The 19,279-nt window shown below is 33.7% G+C and overlaps 1 protein-coding gene across 1 annotated transcript in view; it reads right to left on the reverse strand.

The window, feature by feature from the left end:
- Positions 1–2,626: 2,626 nt before the first annotated feature.
- The window catches only part of LOC123011527 (hemicentin-2), a 125,428-nt gene continuing 108,775 nt past the window's right edge, over positions 2,627–19,279 (reverse strand). The window contains exons 10-14 of the mRNA XM_044408995.1: positions 15,136–15,429; positions 7,330–7,632; positions 4,161–4,475; positions 2,892–3,025; positions 2,627–2,824 (exon numbers count right to left, since the gene is read on the reverse strand). Coding sequence (XP_044264930.1) covers positions 2,693–2,824; positions 2,892–3,025; positions 4,161–4,475; positions 7,330–7,632; positions 15,136–15,429 — 1,178 coding nt within the window. The 3' untranslated portion in view covers positions 2,627–2,692. The remainder of the gene's footprint in view (positions 2,825–2,891; positions 3,026–4,160; positions 4,476–7,329; positions 7,633–15,135; positions 15,430–19,279) is intronic.

Consider the following 19,279-nt stretch of genomic DNA (forward strand, 5'->3'; position numbering starts at 1 on the left):
AGCAAAGGAAATCGAAAGTTATGTGTGTTTGAAGCAAACAGACAGACACAATGGATTCGGGAAATCAAATACCGTGGACTATTTTCAGAGAAAAATGAAAAGAACTTTTGTGATAGATTACAAAGAGACTAATTTAAGTGTACCTACACTGGATTGGTGAGAAAATGGGCTAACTGAGGCTTCTATCTTGTTTCAAACGTATAAATAGTCACTTTTATAACTTTTTTCTTTTTCAATTAATAGGTTTTCTTTTTTCTTTAATTTGTCACTAGGGTTTAGTTATAATACATATTGTTTTCTATAAAAAAAGTAGATATTTGTGATTGTGACATATTTGCAAAACCTTTTGTGCTATCACAGACATATCAAATTTTGTGTTAATTTGAAAGAAATTCAATGGGAAATAAATTTGTTGTAGAAAGTAATTATGTATGTATCTATGGATTAAAGAAACTAATTACGAGTACTCTTAATACTGTGAAATTGTCTTAATATTTCTTAACTACATACTTTTTTAGAAACCTAAATTGTGAATGTATTAAAGCTCTGCGACTGCAGTACTGACACTTTATTACGGTTTCCTTCACACGTTTCTCTTTGCACTTGTGTAACTTAACCACAACTGTATATAAACTGAAATTACGTTTGTGGAAAATACGGTTTTTGGTGAAGTGATTCTGTAATCATCTCAATTAGTTTTTCCTATTGACAATTTTTATATCTACATGTAAACTTTTTTAGACTTGTAGGCAAAACTGTTTAAGTTTGTCCACGCACACCTCTTTCGAAAACAAAACTTCTAAAGGGACCGGGAAATGGGTTTTATTACATCACGTATGTAAATGGAATGACTCGAGCGAAGGTAAACCACTTATTCTGAAAGAATGTACGTGAGCAATATGATCGCGGTCTTATCGCGTTAAAAGCAGAGACGTTCATCAATTTTAATGTGGATATTGACACAAGTTTTTTGTGCGGTAAAGCGACAATTTATTTCAATATCGGTATTTTTTTCTTGACGCAGTCTAATATTGGCCAAAAACGAATAAAGGCGGGTGAGCCTTTCTAATATATACAATGGCGAGCTGCATCCACGCGTAAAAGGAATGCTATAAAACAAGAAACCGCAACGTGTGCGATCAAATGATAACATAAAAACACAAAGTAACTCTTGTAGAGTCCACTTTATCGAAAGCAACGGTACAAATATGGAGGCAGGCATAAAGGACCCTCATACATAATACCCGCGATCGGATGGCGTGCAGCATTAAAATAACCATTTTTTACACTACTCACGCTTTATGAATGCACTCTAATTGTTTTGTGTTGTTTGAAACTACAATTGCCAAATTCAAAAAATGGTGGATGCGCCGGGTCATTGTATTTAATAGCTTATTCGCCTCTTTTTGCGTCACTCGAAGCCATTCAAATGTGCTAAGGTAATGTTATAGTGTAAGTATAGAATCGGGAATAAAGTTGAATTGTGAGAAGTTATACAGGAAGCTGTAAAGTTAGCAAATTTATGTATGTCTACGAAAACGTTGCATTTTATAACGTATAAATATTTTTACTGTATATACAAGTACAATATATACGGAAGCAAAGCGAGCAATGTAATAATCACAATACACAAAAAACCGTAATTATAGATTTACATGCGAGCAGTAAAGTTACGTCAGTCGAATCGCGAAAAATTGCACAAGTGCAATAAAGTTTATGCTTTTCTTGGAATAATAAAATATTGATAGCTTCGCTAAAATGTTGGAAGTTTTATCTCAAAATACACTTAAATATTGAATGCGGCATTTATATGGGAGATCATTTGGATTTACGTCATTATTTAATGTAAACTTGCGCTCTAATTCACTTTAACAAGTGTTAAATACAATAACCTAAATAATTTAGAGACAATTTAACTTTACTTTCAACATTCTGTGAAAACTCAAGGTTATTTTATCAAGTTGTTGATGACAGACTAAGTACAAGAAGTTGTAATAAATAACGATTCTATTAAATTTAGTTTAAAAATTAATTAATTTTTTAATTAGGCAGTCGTAGGTAATGTTTTGTAGGTAACACATAGGATAGAGGCGCGCAATATACACTAACTCGGCCTAACGGCCTTGTCGGTCCATGTTTCGCGCTGTTATTGTATTATATTAGCAAAGCTCAATGGAAAATGAATTTAAATATTTGAAAGATACTCGTAATACAGCCACATTAAAAGTGTAATAATCTTGTCCGACGTACCAATAAATGCTCACGTCAGATATACCTACTTCATCTTGAAATATATGTTATACTTTATATCATTAAAATACTGTTACTAAATAAATATTTTTTATATTTCAAGTGTGGATACGATAAGAGAATTCTACGATAAGTGGTTATACAATTTTTTACTCTATCTTTAGGGTGAAGTATCTCTTGATTTTGCCTAGAAAATTCTTGCAAGTCGGTTTTAATGTTTTTAGCTTTACAAAACGTAATAAGTACTTGGATAAATTTTAGTTTTTGTTTCTGCCAGCAACAAGTTCGAGTTCTGTAGTGTATATTCAATGTTTGTGTTTTTATTTTCGCCATATCATATTTTTTCATTGTCTTTGTTTTGAAATAAAACTCCGAGGACATGAAAGTCCGCTTTTATTTATTTTAAATACATTAATATAATACATGATAAAAACAATTACATTTATATGCAGCTCTCCTGTATTCGGTTCGACGTCGTAATGACTTCGGGCCCTCGATACTTGTGCGTCAAGGTCTGAGTGCCCGGAATGGGGTTTGCGGGGTTTCGTCCGGGCCTTTGCAGACTCCGGTACACCTACAATGGCCAACCGAGCGTCTTATCAGTGCTATAATTCAGTCTCAATCTAACTTTGCCAACTTACGGTCTGATTGGGGATGTGAGTTTCTTTGGCAACGTGTCTGAAATCGTACTCCTCGCCTTCGTCTTCGACGTCCTCTTCCTCTCTGGACCCGGGCGGTTCGTACACTTTCATAAATCCGAGGGTCGGTCGACGCTCTGATGGACAAAAAATATGCATAAGGAGTTTATTTACGAAATGTTATTTAGAAATCAAAAGCGATTTTTATTCGAAACCCTCTATAAGATGTATTTTTTGTAATTTGCAAACAGTAAAATGTGTATTTTTTGGTGTTGCATTTCTTGCACTCTTATTTAACAGAATACAAGTAGAACGTAGAGAAACTCTACTAAAACTTTTAAAATTGGTAAAGTATTGCAAAGTATTTCTGAGTTAAACTGGATTTATGTTAGTTTTCAAATAATAATTCATTCGGTGAAACAGTCTCGTATTTATTAACAAACTCGAATAATAATTTTAAATATTACAGAATGAAAATAAAAACCGTTGTCAATTTTCCGGTGAAGTAGTAAACTCGAAATATTTTATAAATTGATTGTTTAATGTTTGAGAGATTGGTGATCATCTGTTTTAGGGCCATTTTAATGATGATCAGTTTTAATCTGTAAGAATTTTACGATTTCTTAGAAAAGTTTTATTTGAAATTTTATAAATGTGTGCTGTATTTCAGTCATCCGACGTTTTGCTCGCTTTGTTGAGTGATGTTGGAAATGCAAAATGTATGTAGATAAACAGCGGGAGTTGGGAAAAGGTTGTGTAAAATAATTGAATTGTCGCTGCGTTGGTTAAAATTATGAGCTTAAAAAACTTTGATGTTTTTTTTTAATTATATTATATTTTTAATAGAGAATTTGCCCTGACATTTAATTTTTATATCATGCTTATTTTTTTGTTGTTGAATATAAAGTTTTAATTTATTTCTGATCAATATTGTTGTTGAGGTTTACAATTTCACAAATTAACAAATTTTAATTAAAACTTTGACCCCTTACATGTGAGTAGGTACAGCCCACAAAATTAATGTTTTAATAAAAAATTAATATTCACCAGTTTACAACCTTCTCTTACGTTTTATTATTTTACAACCTTCAAAATAATTATCAAGAAAATAGCGCAATAAAGCTACAAACAAAACTTTACTGTTTTATTACTCGACCCATTTATGCATTTATTTCCACAAAGAAAAAACTGACGAAATGTATGCACCATAAGTTTAATTATTACTTAACGGAATAAAAAACAAACTCGAATTTGTGGCAATTTTTTCCTTACCATATTGATTTCGTATAATGTCTGGATCTGTGGCCTCTATGGAAGTGCCGTTTCTTACGGCTTCGGCGGTAATGGCCGCGTCGGGAGTCGCTGGTGTGCGTACGCCCGTGACGGAGCCGTCAACGATGAGATCGTCAGCGGCAATAACCGCTTCCATAGGTACGTGCTTGGTGCCCCCCTCGGGCCTCGAACACGGCCTGGAATAGTGTCTCCGACACAGAGCAGCCAACACGAGGCAGACCCCCGTCGCCAGCACGCCGGCAGTGCCCAAAAGACCCATAATTAGGGGACTAACAGGCATACTTGCCGTTGAACCTGAAAGTTAAATTTACTCCAATGAAAGACGGAGATTTATGATGGTAGTAATTTTAATTTATATGTGGTGACTAAATTACGCACTGACGGGGAAGAGGAAAACCGCCAGAAGGTAACGTGTGATTAAAGAAGTCCACCAAAATAAAAAGGGGTTTAAATGTGTGTAGACAACTTATGATGACATCAAACAACAAGCTTTTAAAAACTATATTTACTGGAAACATGTTACAATAATAGTGAAAAGAGATGTAACTAAATTGTTTAAAAATAATTGCTTTCAACAAGTTTTTTAACATGAATTGAAAATTAATAATTGACTCTTCCACTTTTTCAATTTGGCGCTGGGAATATTGCTAAAATTGTATTGATCGCAGCGACGTATTTTCATATTTTTCAACGCAGATGTGGATGTAAACAAATTTTCCAACAACCATTTATCCTTCTATCAACATGAACGTAAAGTTTTTGATAAAAAATGCTTTCATTCTTATTGGTTCAACATTTCAAATAAATCTTGGTAGCTTGTTCCGAGCATGTAAGACAACTGTTTACGCATTTAAAATTTATCCGTACTGATCCACTAGCTGAGAAAATATTAAATAAATTTTCATTGAGTAGCTGAGAAATTTATGTCTCTTATTGCGTAATTAAATAAGTGTTTTTTACCGAACTAGGTAAGAAGTTGAATAATTAAATATCAACAGGATTCTTTATTGTATCCGGTTTTGCGTTTTATGTTTTGATAAAATATTACAGAATTATGTACATCAGTTTTGTACTTATAGGTGTAATAAATTTGTAATTCTCCAAAGAATAATTTTGCATAAACGTGTTGAATGATTTATGTGTACGGTTTTATGTGAGTCTTTTATTTAGTGGAGGGAGCTACTACGTATGTACTCGCTTTTGATATAAATAATGACTTTTGGCGTAATAAGAAAAAGTCACAAAGAATTTCTTATTAATAAAGTTAGGTCTTTTATTAAAAATATGCGACATGCCTACTTCCGTCAAAGGAAACGACAATAGGAGGAGTTTTCATTTAAGAAACTTTCAGTGGCCTTATTTAAAAACCTTTCATGAAATATTTATTTATTGGTGTTGGTGTTTTTAAATTAAAAGTAATGTATAGCAGGCACTGACAAATTTCATTTTAGTCCATCTATTTATTGTCGTGAAAGTGACCTAATAGTGGGGGAAAAATTGTTACTATTGGCTAATGGCACTCCCTTCCTCTTCTCCCCACTCTTTTCAATCATTTATCGAATTGCTGTGATCTCTTTGACTTGCTCTCTTTTCATTGAATTTTATGTGGAATTCCGGCTGAAGTCGGCCATCCGGTCCAGCGTTGCCCTCCGAGGGTCTCTCTACGTGACGTTCGACTGTAATTGGCTGTGGGTATTGTTGCGTTTCGATATCACGATGTAAGACACGAAACTGTCGTTGATAACAGCCGTTTTATTAGAGAGATTTTCATGCATCTCCGTTTGGTAAAGTCTTGATAAAAAGCGCTTATAGTTAGCGGGTTGCATTGGGATTCCTCGTGGAAATAGCCTCCGGAGCAAAGGGCAGAGCGTGTATCGTTTGCGATCCGCCGGAATCAGGAAGACACCGGAGCGGGAAGATGGCGGGGACAAAAATGAATTATACATGAGAATGAATAAAATATGGAAATGAAGAACGACAGAGCCATGCCGGACTGCGATACGCAAAAATGGGAAGAGACCTATTTAAATTTTAGGAGGACCGCGGCCGAGGGTTCAAAGAGTTTGCACAATAGCGGACACTATGTTTTTAAAGTGGGATGATCGGGTGGATCAAAGGAAATGCACAAGACACAATTAGGGTGCTTCTTATAAAATATACGCAAATAAAATCGAAACTTAAAGCCTAAAATTTATTGCAAAGCAGAGCGTTTTACATGATTTCAGTTCATGACATTTTTTTTGTGCAAATCTGTTTCAAAACCAATTTTAGTGAGATTTATTTAGGTCGAATCCGTTTCGGATCGGCAAATCCAATTCACATTCGAACTGCATTTTACATTCGAATTGTAAAAGTATTGACCATACCTTAGAAATCTTACTGTGCAATAGCATTATTGAGTAATAATATAGCTTTTACCAACGCTAAGATCTGAAATAATTGAATGTACAGGTTTTACTTAAAATAAATGTTTCGAAGCTTTTTATTGCTTCAAATTATTTTGTGATAAAAAAGTGTTATTTAAAACTAAAATTCTGGAATAAAAACTTAAATTGGATTTGATTTATTAAGATTGAAATCCGTTGTTCTTGTTGAAAAACTCCTCTTTATTGTCAGCACGTACGCCTCTGCATCTCAAACCGCCTTGATAATGAATGTTGATTAATATAATCCTGCAAGAACCGTTAAGCTTGCTATTGCGCTTTTTTATCTCGCTTTTTACAGTTTGAGGTTTAGTCAAAATTTCACTAACGGTCGTTTCATTGTCTCGTATATATGGTAAGCAATTTTAGCGCAATTACTCCAATTATTATTATTACCCCAATTAATAAAAATGTACAAACTTGGCTCTGGAAAAAATAAACCATGTATTTTGTTAATTATACATCATGGATATTTGATTATTCAAATGGAATAATTCACCTTTCCCTATTGAGTTAATTTTGTGAATACAAACTGCATGTTTATCCATTAAATCGATGTTTGTTGGATGAAAATTCTGTTCGCTTTTTGCGATTTTTTACTCGCGCCTGTCGTATTATTTATTCATCGTTATTAAAGTGGCAAACTTTCCCGGAGGAACTTCTATTGAATTCTTAACCGTCAAAGCGGAAAGTTTAATAATAACCTTTTGACTATTGAAACTCACCCTGTAATTTGGCGACACCTTTGAACGTGACGGGGTCAATAATGGTGGCTTCGCTCCTTCCCTTGGCATTCACGGCGTAAAGCATGATCCGATAGCTCATTCCCGGATCGAGGCCGTCGGCGAAAAACGTCGGAGGAGTCCGGTAACTAGTGACGTTCAGTCGGGTGCGAAGTGCCGGCAGTTCCAAAATCTCCATGAAGAAGTTCTGAGGAAGTCCGCCATCGAAGCCTTCCGTACAATCCACTTGGAGCGAGTCCGAGGACTGGTTCGATACGGTGCAATTTTGTAACTGCGACGGCCGACCTGCAACCAGATAAATCCGATATGTCGATGACAACTTCAAACGAATTTAAATTACGACTAACGAGCTTGATATTTCTTGGGTCTAATCAGCTAAGTGCGAAAGGAAATTCACCAAAAAAGGTATGGCGGATGCTAATTGCCGCTCATTTAACATCCTTTCATTAAGGAAGTAATTCCATGATTGCGAAAAATTTAAGTTTTACTTGGAGAGGGTAAAGAGAGGGAATACGAAGGATGAAGACACAGAGATATCTAGGGTTGACCAAGATGAATAACAGGATCACTAGTGATCTTGCATTATAATCCTACTGCTTATATTATGAAAGATAATGTTGCAGTGATATACTTACACAAATAAACATGTAGTAAGACACTTGAAGCTCTAATTGCATTTAGAAAACGTACTTTAATTGTTTAAAAAAAGTAAGAGACATTTTCGTGGTATAATTGTACCTCGTTCTACAAATTTCAGAAAGTTATTTTACGTTCTCTATACATAAAATCGTACAATAATAACATCATGCAAACAAATTACTTTACAACTAGTTTTTAAGTGATAAGCCGATTTTATAGATAGCTAACCAAAGTAGTTTATAAACACATTTAGGTAATTCGGATGAGCTACGACCATTAGTTTCCAATACATTTTATAATATGTCAAGATAATCAAAAATCAGTTTGTTGAGATGCGAATAATTTTCTCAGAATCTAGTAAAATGACAGCAATCCAAAGTTGTTTTTTGGTGATTGTCAGGCGCATTCTGCAGTCTGTTGTGCAAAACTTTTCAAAATAACAAACGATTAGAAATTGCAATCATTTTATATAAATATTAATTTTTCATTCTGTTAGGTGTCAGGCAAAACTTTTAGGTAAGTATATGTTTTTGAAATATATTTCGTGATAAATTTTCAATTTGTATCTACATACAATAAGAATAAAAAATAAAAGGATAAATCAATGTTTTTTTTTTTTTATCTTAAAAAAGGTATTACACAGGGTGACAAAAAAGTCATGTCGTGACAACTTGACAAATTTTATATCATTTTGTTCGTCTCAGTGAGTCAAATCAAATGCACTAAAAAAAATTTGTAAAGTCCACACACTTTGAACAAAATATTTTTTTTCTAATTTAAATAAATTTAAAATACTTTAACTTTTAAAAAATCATTACTCAATAACTATTAGGCCGATTTCCTTCAAATAAAGACCATTCTAAAGGGATGGCCTTGCCCTTTAGAATGATATAAAATTTGAAATTGAATATTGGCGAACAGTGTTCGAAGAAGTTCGAAGTAAATCGAAGTAATCTAAGAAAAACCCTACGAGTAATTTTTTTTTCTTCGTCACTATCATGTAGAACATTAATAGTAAGAATCCAAAGTTTTAAAATAATATACCGAGTAGTTTTTAATATATGATTTTTTGAAGTTAAGGTTTGCTATTGAGGTATTGCGCCATATAGGAGATATGCATGTTAATCTTACTTAAAATTGCATTTTTATAAAAGTATTTGTTTTAAGACTCTTCTTTGGCTTAAAAATGGTCAATTGTACCTTCTTTGTTCTAATTAGAATAAACAAAAAACTGTTTCTTTACTTAAAACAAACAAAGAGTACCTGCGTTCTAATTAAAGCAAATAAAGAGTTTTTTGTTCTAAAAATGATCACTGATCATTGAGCAAAAAGGATCTAGAAGTTTAAAACAATAAGCTTTAAATATAAGAACAAATCTTTTTCAAATTAAATGACTTTCCTTTCAGATTCCAACCTGTTCACTTTGTTCTAGCTTTCTGAACTTTTTTTTGAAAATGTTCTCAGCAAATGCTTTTTCGTCACTTTCTACTGATGTTGAATACAATAAGTCAGTTGCTTCGTGTGCAACTGTCATTACAACAACTACTGCCTACAAGCTAATTGAAGCTAATCGAAGAATGTACCAACAAAATAAGTCAGGTGACTTATTGCATTTGCAATATGATGAGAAAGCATTTGCTCAGAACATTTTCAAAAAAAGTTCAGAAAACTAGAACAAAGTGAACAAGTCGAAATCTGAATGGAAAGTGATTTGATTAAAAAAGATTTGCTCTTATATTTAAGGCTCGTGCCTTAAACTTCTAGATCCTCTTTGCTCAATGATCAGTGGTCATTTTTACAACAAAAAAACTTTTTATTTGCTTTAATTAGTACGCATGTACTCTTTATTTGTTTTAAGTAAACAAACAGTTTTTGTTTATTCTAATTAGAACAAAGAAGGTGCACCATTTTTACCATTTTTAAGCAAAAGAAGAGTCTTAAAAAATACTTTAATAAAAATGCAATTTTAGGTTAGATTAATATGCATTTCTCCTCTCTTATATGGAGCAATGCTTGATTAGCAAACCATAACTTCAAAAAATCATATCTTAAAAACTACTCGGTATATTTTTTTGAAAATTTGGATTACAACTAATAAAGAGATGCTCTACACGATGGTAATGATGAAAAAATTACTCTTAGGGTTTTTCTTAGTTTATTTTGATTTACTTCGTACTTCTTCGAACACTGTTCGAAGAAAAGTTTGCTAATATTCAATTTCAAATCCCTTTAGAATGGTCTTTATTTGAAGCAAATCGGCCTAATAGTTATTGAGTAATGATTATTTTTTAAAGTTAAAGTATTTTAAATTCATTTAAATTAGAAAAAAAATATTTTGTTCAAAGTGTGTGGACTTTTTAAATTTTTTTTAGTGCATTTGATTTGTCTCACTGAGACGAACAAAATGATGTAAAACTTGTCAAGTTGTCACGATATGACTTTTTTTTGTCGCCCTGTGATTATTTATTACTAAAAGCAGACAAAAATAAAACGTTTAACAGAACTAATGAGAAGTGTGTGGACTTTTTAAATTTTTTTTAGTGCATTTGATTTGTCTCACTGAGACGAACAAAATGATGTAAAACTTGTCAAGTTGTCACGATATGACTTTTTTTTGTCGCCCTGTGATTATTTATTACTAAAAGCAGACAAAAATAAAACGTTTAACAGAACTAATGAGAACACTTTGAAGAAAAAATCTAAAGCTAAAAATATTGTTCGATTTTGTCGACATGTGCGTTCATATCCGACTAAGAACTTTTGACAAATCCCCTTCCCGCCATTTCTCGCATCTTTCAGCTCCGCATTTCAAAGAAGTCATCATTTATTTAAACCGATCTCGCGTTATTGGTAGGTAATTCGCGCCTATCGCATTCGGATTCCATCCACGAGTTGTGCAAAGCCCACCGCCTCGAGAAAGATTTGTGTCTCGATTTGTAAAAACAGCAGTTGTGTCCCACACATTTAATTGTGATCGATTAGTTCATTTGTGTCGTTGCCGTCACGCCAACCGCTATTCCACGCGCATACTAAACAGGAAGGGCCGTGAGGCCTCGCCGCTCCTAATGACGCTGATAGAACGCCGGCTTCAATACCATAATGGAGTTGTATTGGTTGCACTTCGCTCGCCTCGACATCTATATCTATTATTGCCTGAATCGACGGGAACTTGGAGGTTAAATGCATAATTGGCGCAGACAACTGGCCCACAAAAGCTCAGCTCGCTAAACACCCGGTGGTAATGAGGATAAACCCTTTTGCACTACTCATTGTGTCGAGATATATAGCCCGGAATTGATTGTTTTCATCAATTCAAACCGAGGCGGAAACGTATTTTTTTTTAATGAGTTGGGTCGATTCAACTAGGTACATAAGGAAATTCGAACGTGGAACAGAAATATTTTTTTAGAGATTTTTTTTCAGTGACCGCTATGTACCTTGCTTTAATTAAATTGAACAAATCTCGATTTAAGCTATCAATATTCAAAAAAAAGTATTTTTCATATGAATGCAGCTTTGAATTAAAAGCATCTTGAGTTCTAATGTGAGCGCAGTTTCAGCTTTCAAGCAAATCCACTAAGCTTTGATTGTAAATTTGCTTAGTTGGCATTCAAGCATATAATTTAATGTTAGCTTGTTTGGTCATCGTGTTTGTCTGCAAGGAATTGCCGTAATCGATTTTCAAAGTGCGCTAACGATTTATAATATTTGTTATAAGTTCAGGTTGGAAGATTTTTTATTTGTTGTATAAGTATTTTTTTTTACTTTTCATATAAAATAGAATTCGAATGTTGGTAAAACCAAGTAAATAATCGGAAAATAGGAAGGAAATAAAAATCTTTTATCTGCAAACGTCACAAAAGTGACCACTTTTATGACTAAATGATACAGGTAAAAGTTTTACTTTTCAGACATGGAGTAAAAACACTGTTTTTACGCCTAGGCGTTTTCACTTTTACTTGACACTTACTTTGATATTTACCACTGTTGGCTCTTTCTTGTCTCTTTCGCTTTTTCAGCATTTTCTGGGGAGGTACAAGGCAGTATCAGCATTCGACATTTTGCACTATAAACTACACCAGTTATTCACCAGTTAAATCAATCAACACTTTCGAAATCTCAACACAAATTCCGAAACTGACGCATGATGTTTGTTATGATTTTATTGCAAAGCGTCCTGATTATTGAGGTGATTTACTTGATTATTGGTGTGTTGCTCTTTTCTCTCCATCTGAATCGTTTGCAGATAAAATAGTATATGTTATTTGGAGTAAAAGTGAGTTTATGTGGCTCAGCTAAATCCACTTACCTCACTCCGTTCGGCAAAATGATCGTTCACCTTCGCCACTTTTACTCCTAATAACATAATCTACTATTATTTATTATTATTTAATTTTAATTTGTTTCATTATTTCATTATTTCTAAAAATAACAAATATTTTGTCTTCTAAATGAACTCTTGAGATTAACTGGTTATAATTTATAACAATAAAATTGGTAATTTTTGACTTGCATGTGAAAATGGTGAATGCGCCGGAATAGCTCAAAACGCATAATGTGGGCCATTTTCTAGTTTCTTTTTGAAGTGCGTGTTATTTTCACATTAGCAACTCTGACACGCCTGACATATTGACATGTTATAGTGTCAAACCTCCGGTTTAATAAAAAAATTGTTTTACGTTTGAACAACGCTGGGAAATATTGAAAAATGATATTCAAAATGAGAGCTGTGCTGCAAAAACTGTGCGAAAGTTGAGAAAAAAATTTTTGGTCGAATTGCGATTTGACATTTTTTATGGAAAATTGTTAAAGATACTCCAACGATCCACAAACCATTGACAGTTAAAGAAAACATCCATCGAGCTATTCGTGAAATAGGGACAAATAACACTGGTCAACAAATTTGAACAAATTTTCGTTTCATTGATTAAACTACGAGTACCTTCACCTTTTTCACTCTGATTGCGAAAATTTTCACAAAAATGTTTCATCACGTATCATTCGTATGTTACCACCTTCGTTCTGACACCCATGTTAAAGCAAAATAGTACAGAAAATAATTCCACTATTTAATTTATTAAAATAAATTAAATTATTATTAATTATTATGAGCATATAACTTTATATTACAATAAAAGAGTGAAATCTCAACATTTTTTTTTGTTAGGTACGTTACTGTCGCGTTTTAAAAAAGCTACAGTAATCGCCTATCATGGAAGGGTTCCAGCGGCCTTGACAGCGTTCTTTCATCTTTCTGATGTCTTGGTGAAACCGCTCTTCTTATTCGTCACTAACAGGCCCCAGATTTATTAGAAAAAAATCCAAGTGGGAGTGCAGAAAATGTATTAATTAAATTATTGGTAAAAAATGCAACAAATAACCGGTACGTGTTATCAAAAAATTAAATGTATTTTGTTATTTAGAAACTAAAAAAAATACTATTGACCAAATTGTCATCAACGTTACCGAACCCTTGTTGACCTGTGTAATCAACAATGTATTGGAAAATTGGGTCAAGAGAATGGGCTACTGCCAAGTCAGCCGGGGCAGCTATTTAACTGAAATCGTTCTTCATAAATAATTATTCATAAATCGGTACTCTCTTGAACAAAGCAACCACCCTATATTTCTAATCAAGTTTGTAACCTATAAAAATGCAAAGAATCAAGTTCTCAAGGCTAATTGCTAACGTCAACGGATCCATACGAATCAAATAATAATTGCAATAATAATTTATTTATGTGAAACAAGGGCAAATCCGTTTAGATGATAAGAGTGGAACACGTAACACAAGCACTTGACATACACGACTTGTACAACGCAGCATTTTCTTTGATCTAGATATGAATTTGAATTTTTTCGCACGTCGTTTGCCCATTTCTCTTCCACTTCACTCATATGCTAAAATTTTCGTTCTCATTCCTTCCTTAGTGTAAAACAATTTCGCCGAACCTACGATCTCATTACACATGATGGGGTCCATTTCTTTCCTTTAATGTGCCCCATATAAAGTTCTGAAACTCAAAGTTCGAGACGTGTGAACGTTCTATGGCCCGTTTGAAATTAATAAGAGCCAAGCCTTCGTGCAAGTGATATAATTACTTTATAAAGCAAACGAAATTGCTGCAGGTGGCGTAATGTTGGACGATTTCTCAGTCCAAGAAGGGGCACTCGATTGAGTTACTTAATGTCTCACTTCCGCACTTGGCTCTAATTAAAACGCGGCCTTAGTCGAACCCGGCCTTATATATTAAATTCTCATATTTATTTTACCAAAAATCGACTTTTAAAACGATCCGACATTTATTAATCCATTGGCGGACACGGAATTTTGGACATCAAATTTGTGACAGTGCAGAAAATGTCAATGTAAGCCACGCTTTATTGTCATTATGATTGACTTTTGAAACTAAAATTTGAAAGTTTTAGTTGAAATTTATTTTTTAATGCCAGCAAAACGTGTTTTTATATAAGTTTAATAAATTATTTTTTTTTTGATTATTTTGTTGTCATTTTTTCTCTTGCTCTCAGGATAAAAATTACAAAACCGAAAGTGAGGTTAGTTCTTAAGGTCCGTTTTACATCTTTATGTCAGTCGAATGACAAATCGTCCAAAATTCCGTGTCCGCCAGTGTACATATTTATATTCGGGGTGAATGTAAATCCTGTAGATTCACAAAATGAAATCAATAGAAACATAGTGCACAAAGCGAACAAAAAATAAAATAGTTCAACCTGATTTTTATTTCCATTTGACAGTTTACTCCTCAATCTTTTTTAATTACAGTTACGAATGTCCATACTTCCGGTGTTTGGCCGGATTTTGGGTCTTCTGCCTCCTCTTTGATAAGAAACAAAGAATTGTGTTTACACGGTTTGATATTCCGATTTGAGGTGTAATAATAACGGGGCGTCGAATGAAAAACAAAGAAGAGGCCGGACAGGAATGTTTTATGTATAAATGAGCCTTTTATATTTCTCGAGTCGGGTTTTTACACTCGAAACGCTGCTATTTCGAAATATTATTTGGGCGAAAATTCATGGCAGCTTATGAAAATGTACGACTGCGGAGCTTATTGCAATTTATGTTATCATAGGCAACATTATTGTGTTTTTATTTGCAGGAGAGAAAATATTTGCGAATGTTACCCGCTATGACTACTTGGAAGACGCAGGGGACCTTCTGGTGACCCACATCGTTGTCACCCCAACACAGGAGTGTGCCGTAGTCCAGGTCCGAGACAGGCGTATAGTTGAGTCGGGAGGAAGAGAGCTCGTTTGTGAACCTGTTGGCCGGAACTTCGGTCAGGTCCCCGGAGTTGTTGAACGTCCAGTGGAAGGTCACTATGGCAGGATTGGCGTCGACCTGACAGCGCAAAGTCACGGTCTCTTGCTTCAACGCGCCATATAACTCTTCTCGGTCCTGTTTGCACACGGGGGCGTCTGAAATCAAACCAGAAATGTTTTCAATTGAAAGCTTTTGCATTGCAAGATGTATACAACTAGTTTTCAGTTTGTGTAAACTTGGAATGTTGGGGCTAAGAATCCTTGAAAGATTATAACATTAAGCGAGATAGATTGCGAAGCTGAAGCGCTAATAAAACAATAATGAAATTTTCCTGTTTTAAAACATTGAACAGAAAATTATCTCCTTTAAGGGTTTTCAACTGCAACTTTTCCTTAATTTTAATTAACTTTCTTTTTGCGCTGGAGGATTTATGGCGGCGGAATTTTCTCACATTGTTTGTTTCATTTTGTAACGGTTTAATGTAATTACGAATTGTATGGGAAAAAAGGAAGCAAGCTCGTTCCGAAAAGGGGCGAGGAAGTAACAAGTTATTTGCCAAGTCGTTTAGCACTTGGAATAAGTAATTACATAACCGCAGCGGATGCTTGCTGTGAGAACTTCGGTTTGGCCTGACGGGCGGTACAACATGGGGTTATAATCTTCTAAGATACGGTTGTTCTCGAGCGACACTTGCATTAAATACGCTTAACTTTAAACTACGAAAGTAGCGGAAATGCTAAACACGGATCTTTGCACGAAATAATGGAATTTTCGGATGAACTGTGTTGATAATGGACTGGCACTATACAAGCTGTAAAGGTCTCAGATGGCAATTTTTGGCAACTACATGCATTTAAATTGTTAATTAGAAACAATATTATGTGTGAAAATATATTTTATCGTGATTTAAATAAAACGACCTGACACCAATTATTATTATTACACTGTCAACAATATATTATAATAAACATTTTCCCTTTATCTAAATATTACAATAAAATTAAATTTACTTCAAAACAGCTTGTAGGTATTGAAAATGTTGTATTTCTGATGTTCACCCTAGCCGTATTCAACACAATACATTGTGTTTTGTTTTTTAATCACTATTTTATTCATGAATAAGCAGTTACCAACTGATTTTCTAAGTAACCGAAAAAAGATACAAAATGATTAGACGTTGGAACTGGTTGAATATTTTTCTAGCCTCCTACAACAATAACATATACAGCATGTCTCTGGATTGAGCTTACAAGAGAATTTTTTTTTTATCTTTCATTTTACGCCAAAACTGTAAAGGAAAATATTTTTTGCTTCACCTAAAACGAGCAAATCCGTAGTTAGAACTTCATTATTCTGATTCAGTGAAAAGAAAAGTTAATTTTTCTCTTGATTTTGGACTTTGAATAATTTTTCTCTGCTTTTTAAGTCCTATCACATTGGCGGTTTTATTTATTTGACAACTATATGTCACTTTTACAATTAATTGTGATGATAGTTCTTGTTAAAAATGACTTTGTTTTTTATCTTAAAGCTGTTTCTTTGAGTTGCTATTTATCAAAATTGTGTTTTTCACAAACATTTTTGGCATTGGCAGAAAAATTAAACCGCCAATATTTAAAAAGCAGAGAAAAATTATTTTACGTAAGTCCAAAATCAAGAAAAAAATGACAGGGGTTGAAAGTCTGGAATTTGAATTTGAGAATTTTTAAGTTCTTTTGTTTAAAAAACAATTGAGTTTTTATAACATTTTACAGGTTTCGTCTCCTGAAGTTGTTTATTTTAGTGCATTGAGGTGCTTCAATTGCAAACAGCTTGTTTTTGGTGTAGATTTAAGATTCAGGTATGTAGTGTTGCAAAATAGTACAAAATTGCAAGAAGTAGCTTGAAAAGAATTTGTTATTTAGGGGTAATCCCGATATTTGCATTTTACAAAGATAACTTTATCTACTTATCCAGCACAATTCCTTCCTGGCAATGTTAGATAAGATTTATTACTTACCCTCCAGTGCTTTTACATCTTGTCGCGGTGAGTAAAAAGGTAGTAAAATTTCAAAAACATGTCACGAAAGCGTTTAAGCAGAGATTTTATTATTATTTTAATCACCCAGTGGCTGATGACTCAAGCAAATCCATAGTATATCTCGTTAGTAAAAAAATTATTCATGGCCACTTTCAGTTTCTTAATTGTTCAATTTAATGTAAGTTTCATACACATAGTAAAAATTTTACATTTCTTAATTTAACGAGCGCCCACAAATTATAAAGCAAATTTAAACTTAAATGGGCTCCTTCATCTTCCTTCCTACAAAATGTCAAGAATTTATTATACACTTTAACCCACTCATTTTTCTCGAGATGCAAAGTTTCGTTTTCATGGTACAAAAATTTAATAGCTCGCGCTAACACAATATTTACTCAGTCGGTCTGAGTTTTCCCTTTTCCAGGGAAATTTTATATGGAAATTATGCAGCTTTTTTATGTACACTATCTTCTAATAAAAATAAGTTCTAGTAATTATGAACGAAATTTTTGTGTCGCACGGAATAAATATTGTTGGTTGACTGTGAAAGCAATTTCTATTATAAAGTGTATTATTGTAAAACAACATAAAAAATATTGTTTTGTTGAACTCGGTCTAAAGTTGAAGAACCTGATGTTGTGTTAATTTTCCGGGCAATCGAAGTCCTTCAGCGCTACGCAAATTGCAAGGGGTCAAGGATTCAAAAATAATGATCCTGGAATTGCAAGTTACAGTGAAGTGGATTCGTTTCGTCCGGAATTATTGCACGCTTCCTTGATGAGTGGCCCTCTGAATCCATCCAACAATTGCAAGTCAAAGAGTGGGCATGCGGGGACACGAAAATTTAATTTGCCAGACAAGCTGCCTCGTTCACAAAGGTGCGCTTGCTTTGCATGGTCAGTAATGTCATTTTATAAGCGTCCCGGCTTTTTAATTTGATTCGTTTACGTTCAACTAAACGGGATGGAAATCGGATGGAACGTCGACCTTTGTTGTTTAATTTTCGTTGTTTCTACTTTAAAAGTCAGCATAATGAAAGCTTTGTGTTTTGGTGTGTACTTATAATGCGAACAGTGATCTCAATATTTTTCGCTCCTTGGGGCGGATCAAAATCGGGACACGAAGAGGAATTTACGAGCTTGTCCGGCAGGGATCGCGCGATACTTTGAATGGATAATGGCCACATTTACAGCTAATATTAGCGCAATATGTTTTTATTTTACTGTACTATTCCGCCTGTCTCGTGTTATGTGCTTTAACAATGGCGCTTTATGCCGAATATATGGCGTTTAATTTCATTTTGTACATCTCACATTCGGGTTTCATACAGAAGTCTTATTTATGGGGAGAATTTCAATGTGATGACCTCTTTGTACCCTTCTCGGTATATGTTTAACAAATTTACTTCAACATTTTTAAACCAACGTTGGGACACCCCGCAGGGTCTAAACACTCCAGCAACAAACGAATTAATTGCATTTCACAAACATACGTGTTAAAGCTAAAGTTTACTACAATTTCAGCAGTTGAAGGTTAACCTGTTTCTAATATTAAGCATTTTAACTAATCTCATAATTACCTAATATAAAAAATAAGAAGTTATTCTAGTCAAATTACACTGTTCATTTACGTTTATATTTTTTTAAGTTAGACTCGAATGAGATGAAAATGCAAAAGCTTAATATAAAGTTTCCTTGCAATGATAATATTTAGAGATTTATAAATAAAGTAGATTTAATTTAAATTGGCATAATAGGTGGCTATGGAATTTCGTATTTAAGTTTGTAGCCTTGCACATGTTCCTGTTATAACAGCTGATGGGGTTTTTGTTTTTCTTTGATTACTTACCTACATTGTTTATTGAACTGACATGACTGACATTTGTATTCGTTTTTTCAGTGTTTTCGTTGTTTGTTCGTTATTCCCACTACTTTTTCAAATTTTAATTAAAACTAGTTCTCTTCAGATTTAAAGTACTCGCTAAG

The sequence above is a fragment of the Tribolium madens genome, unplaced genomic scaffold (assembly GCF_015345945.1).
Source record: "Tribolium madens isolate multiple individuals breed KSU strain unplaced genomic scaffold, Tmad_KSU_1.1 Scaffold_91;HRSCAF=231;Tcas5.2_LG7, whole genome shotgun sequence".
In the NCBI taxonomy this organism is placed as follows: domain Eukaryota; kingdom Metazoa; phylum Arthropoda; class Insecta; order Coleoptera; family Tenebrionidae; genus Tribolium; species Tribolium madens.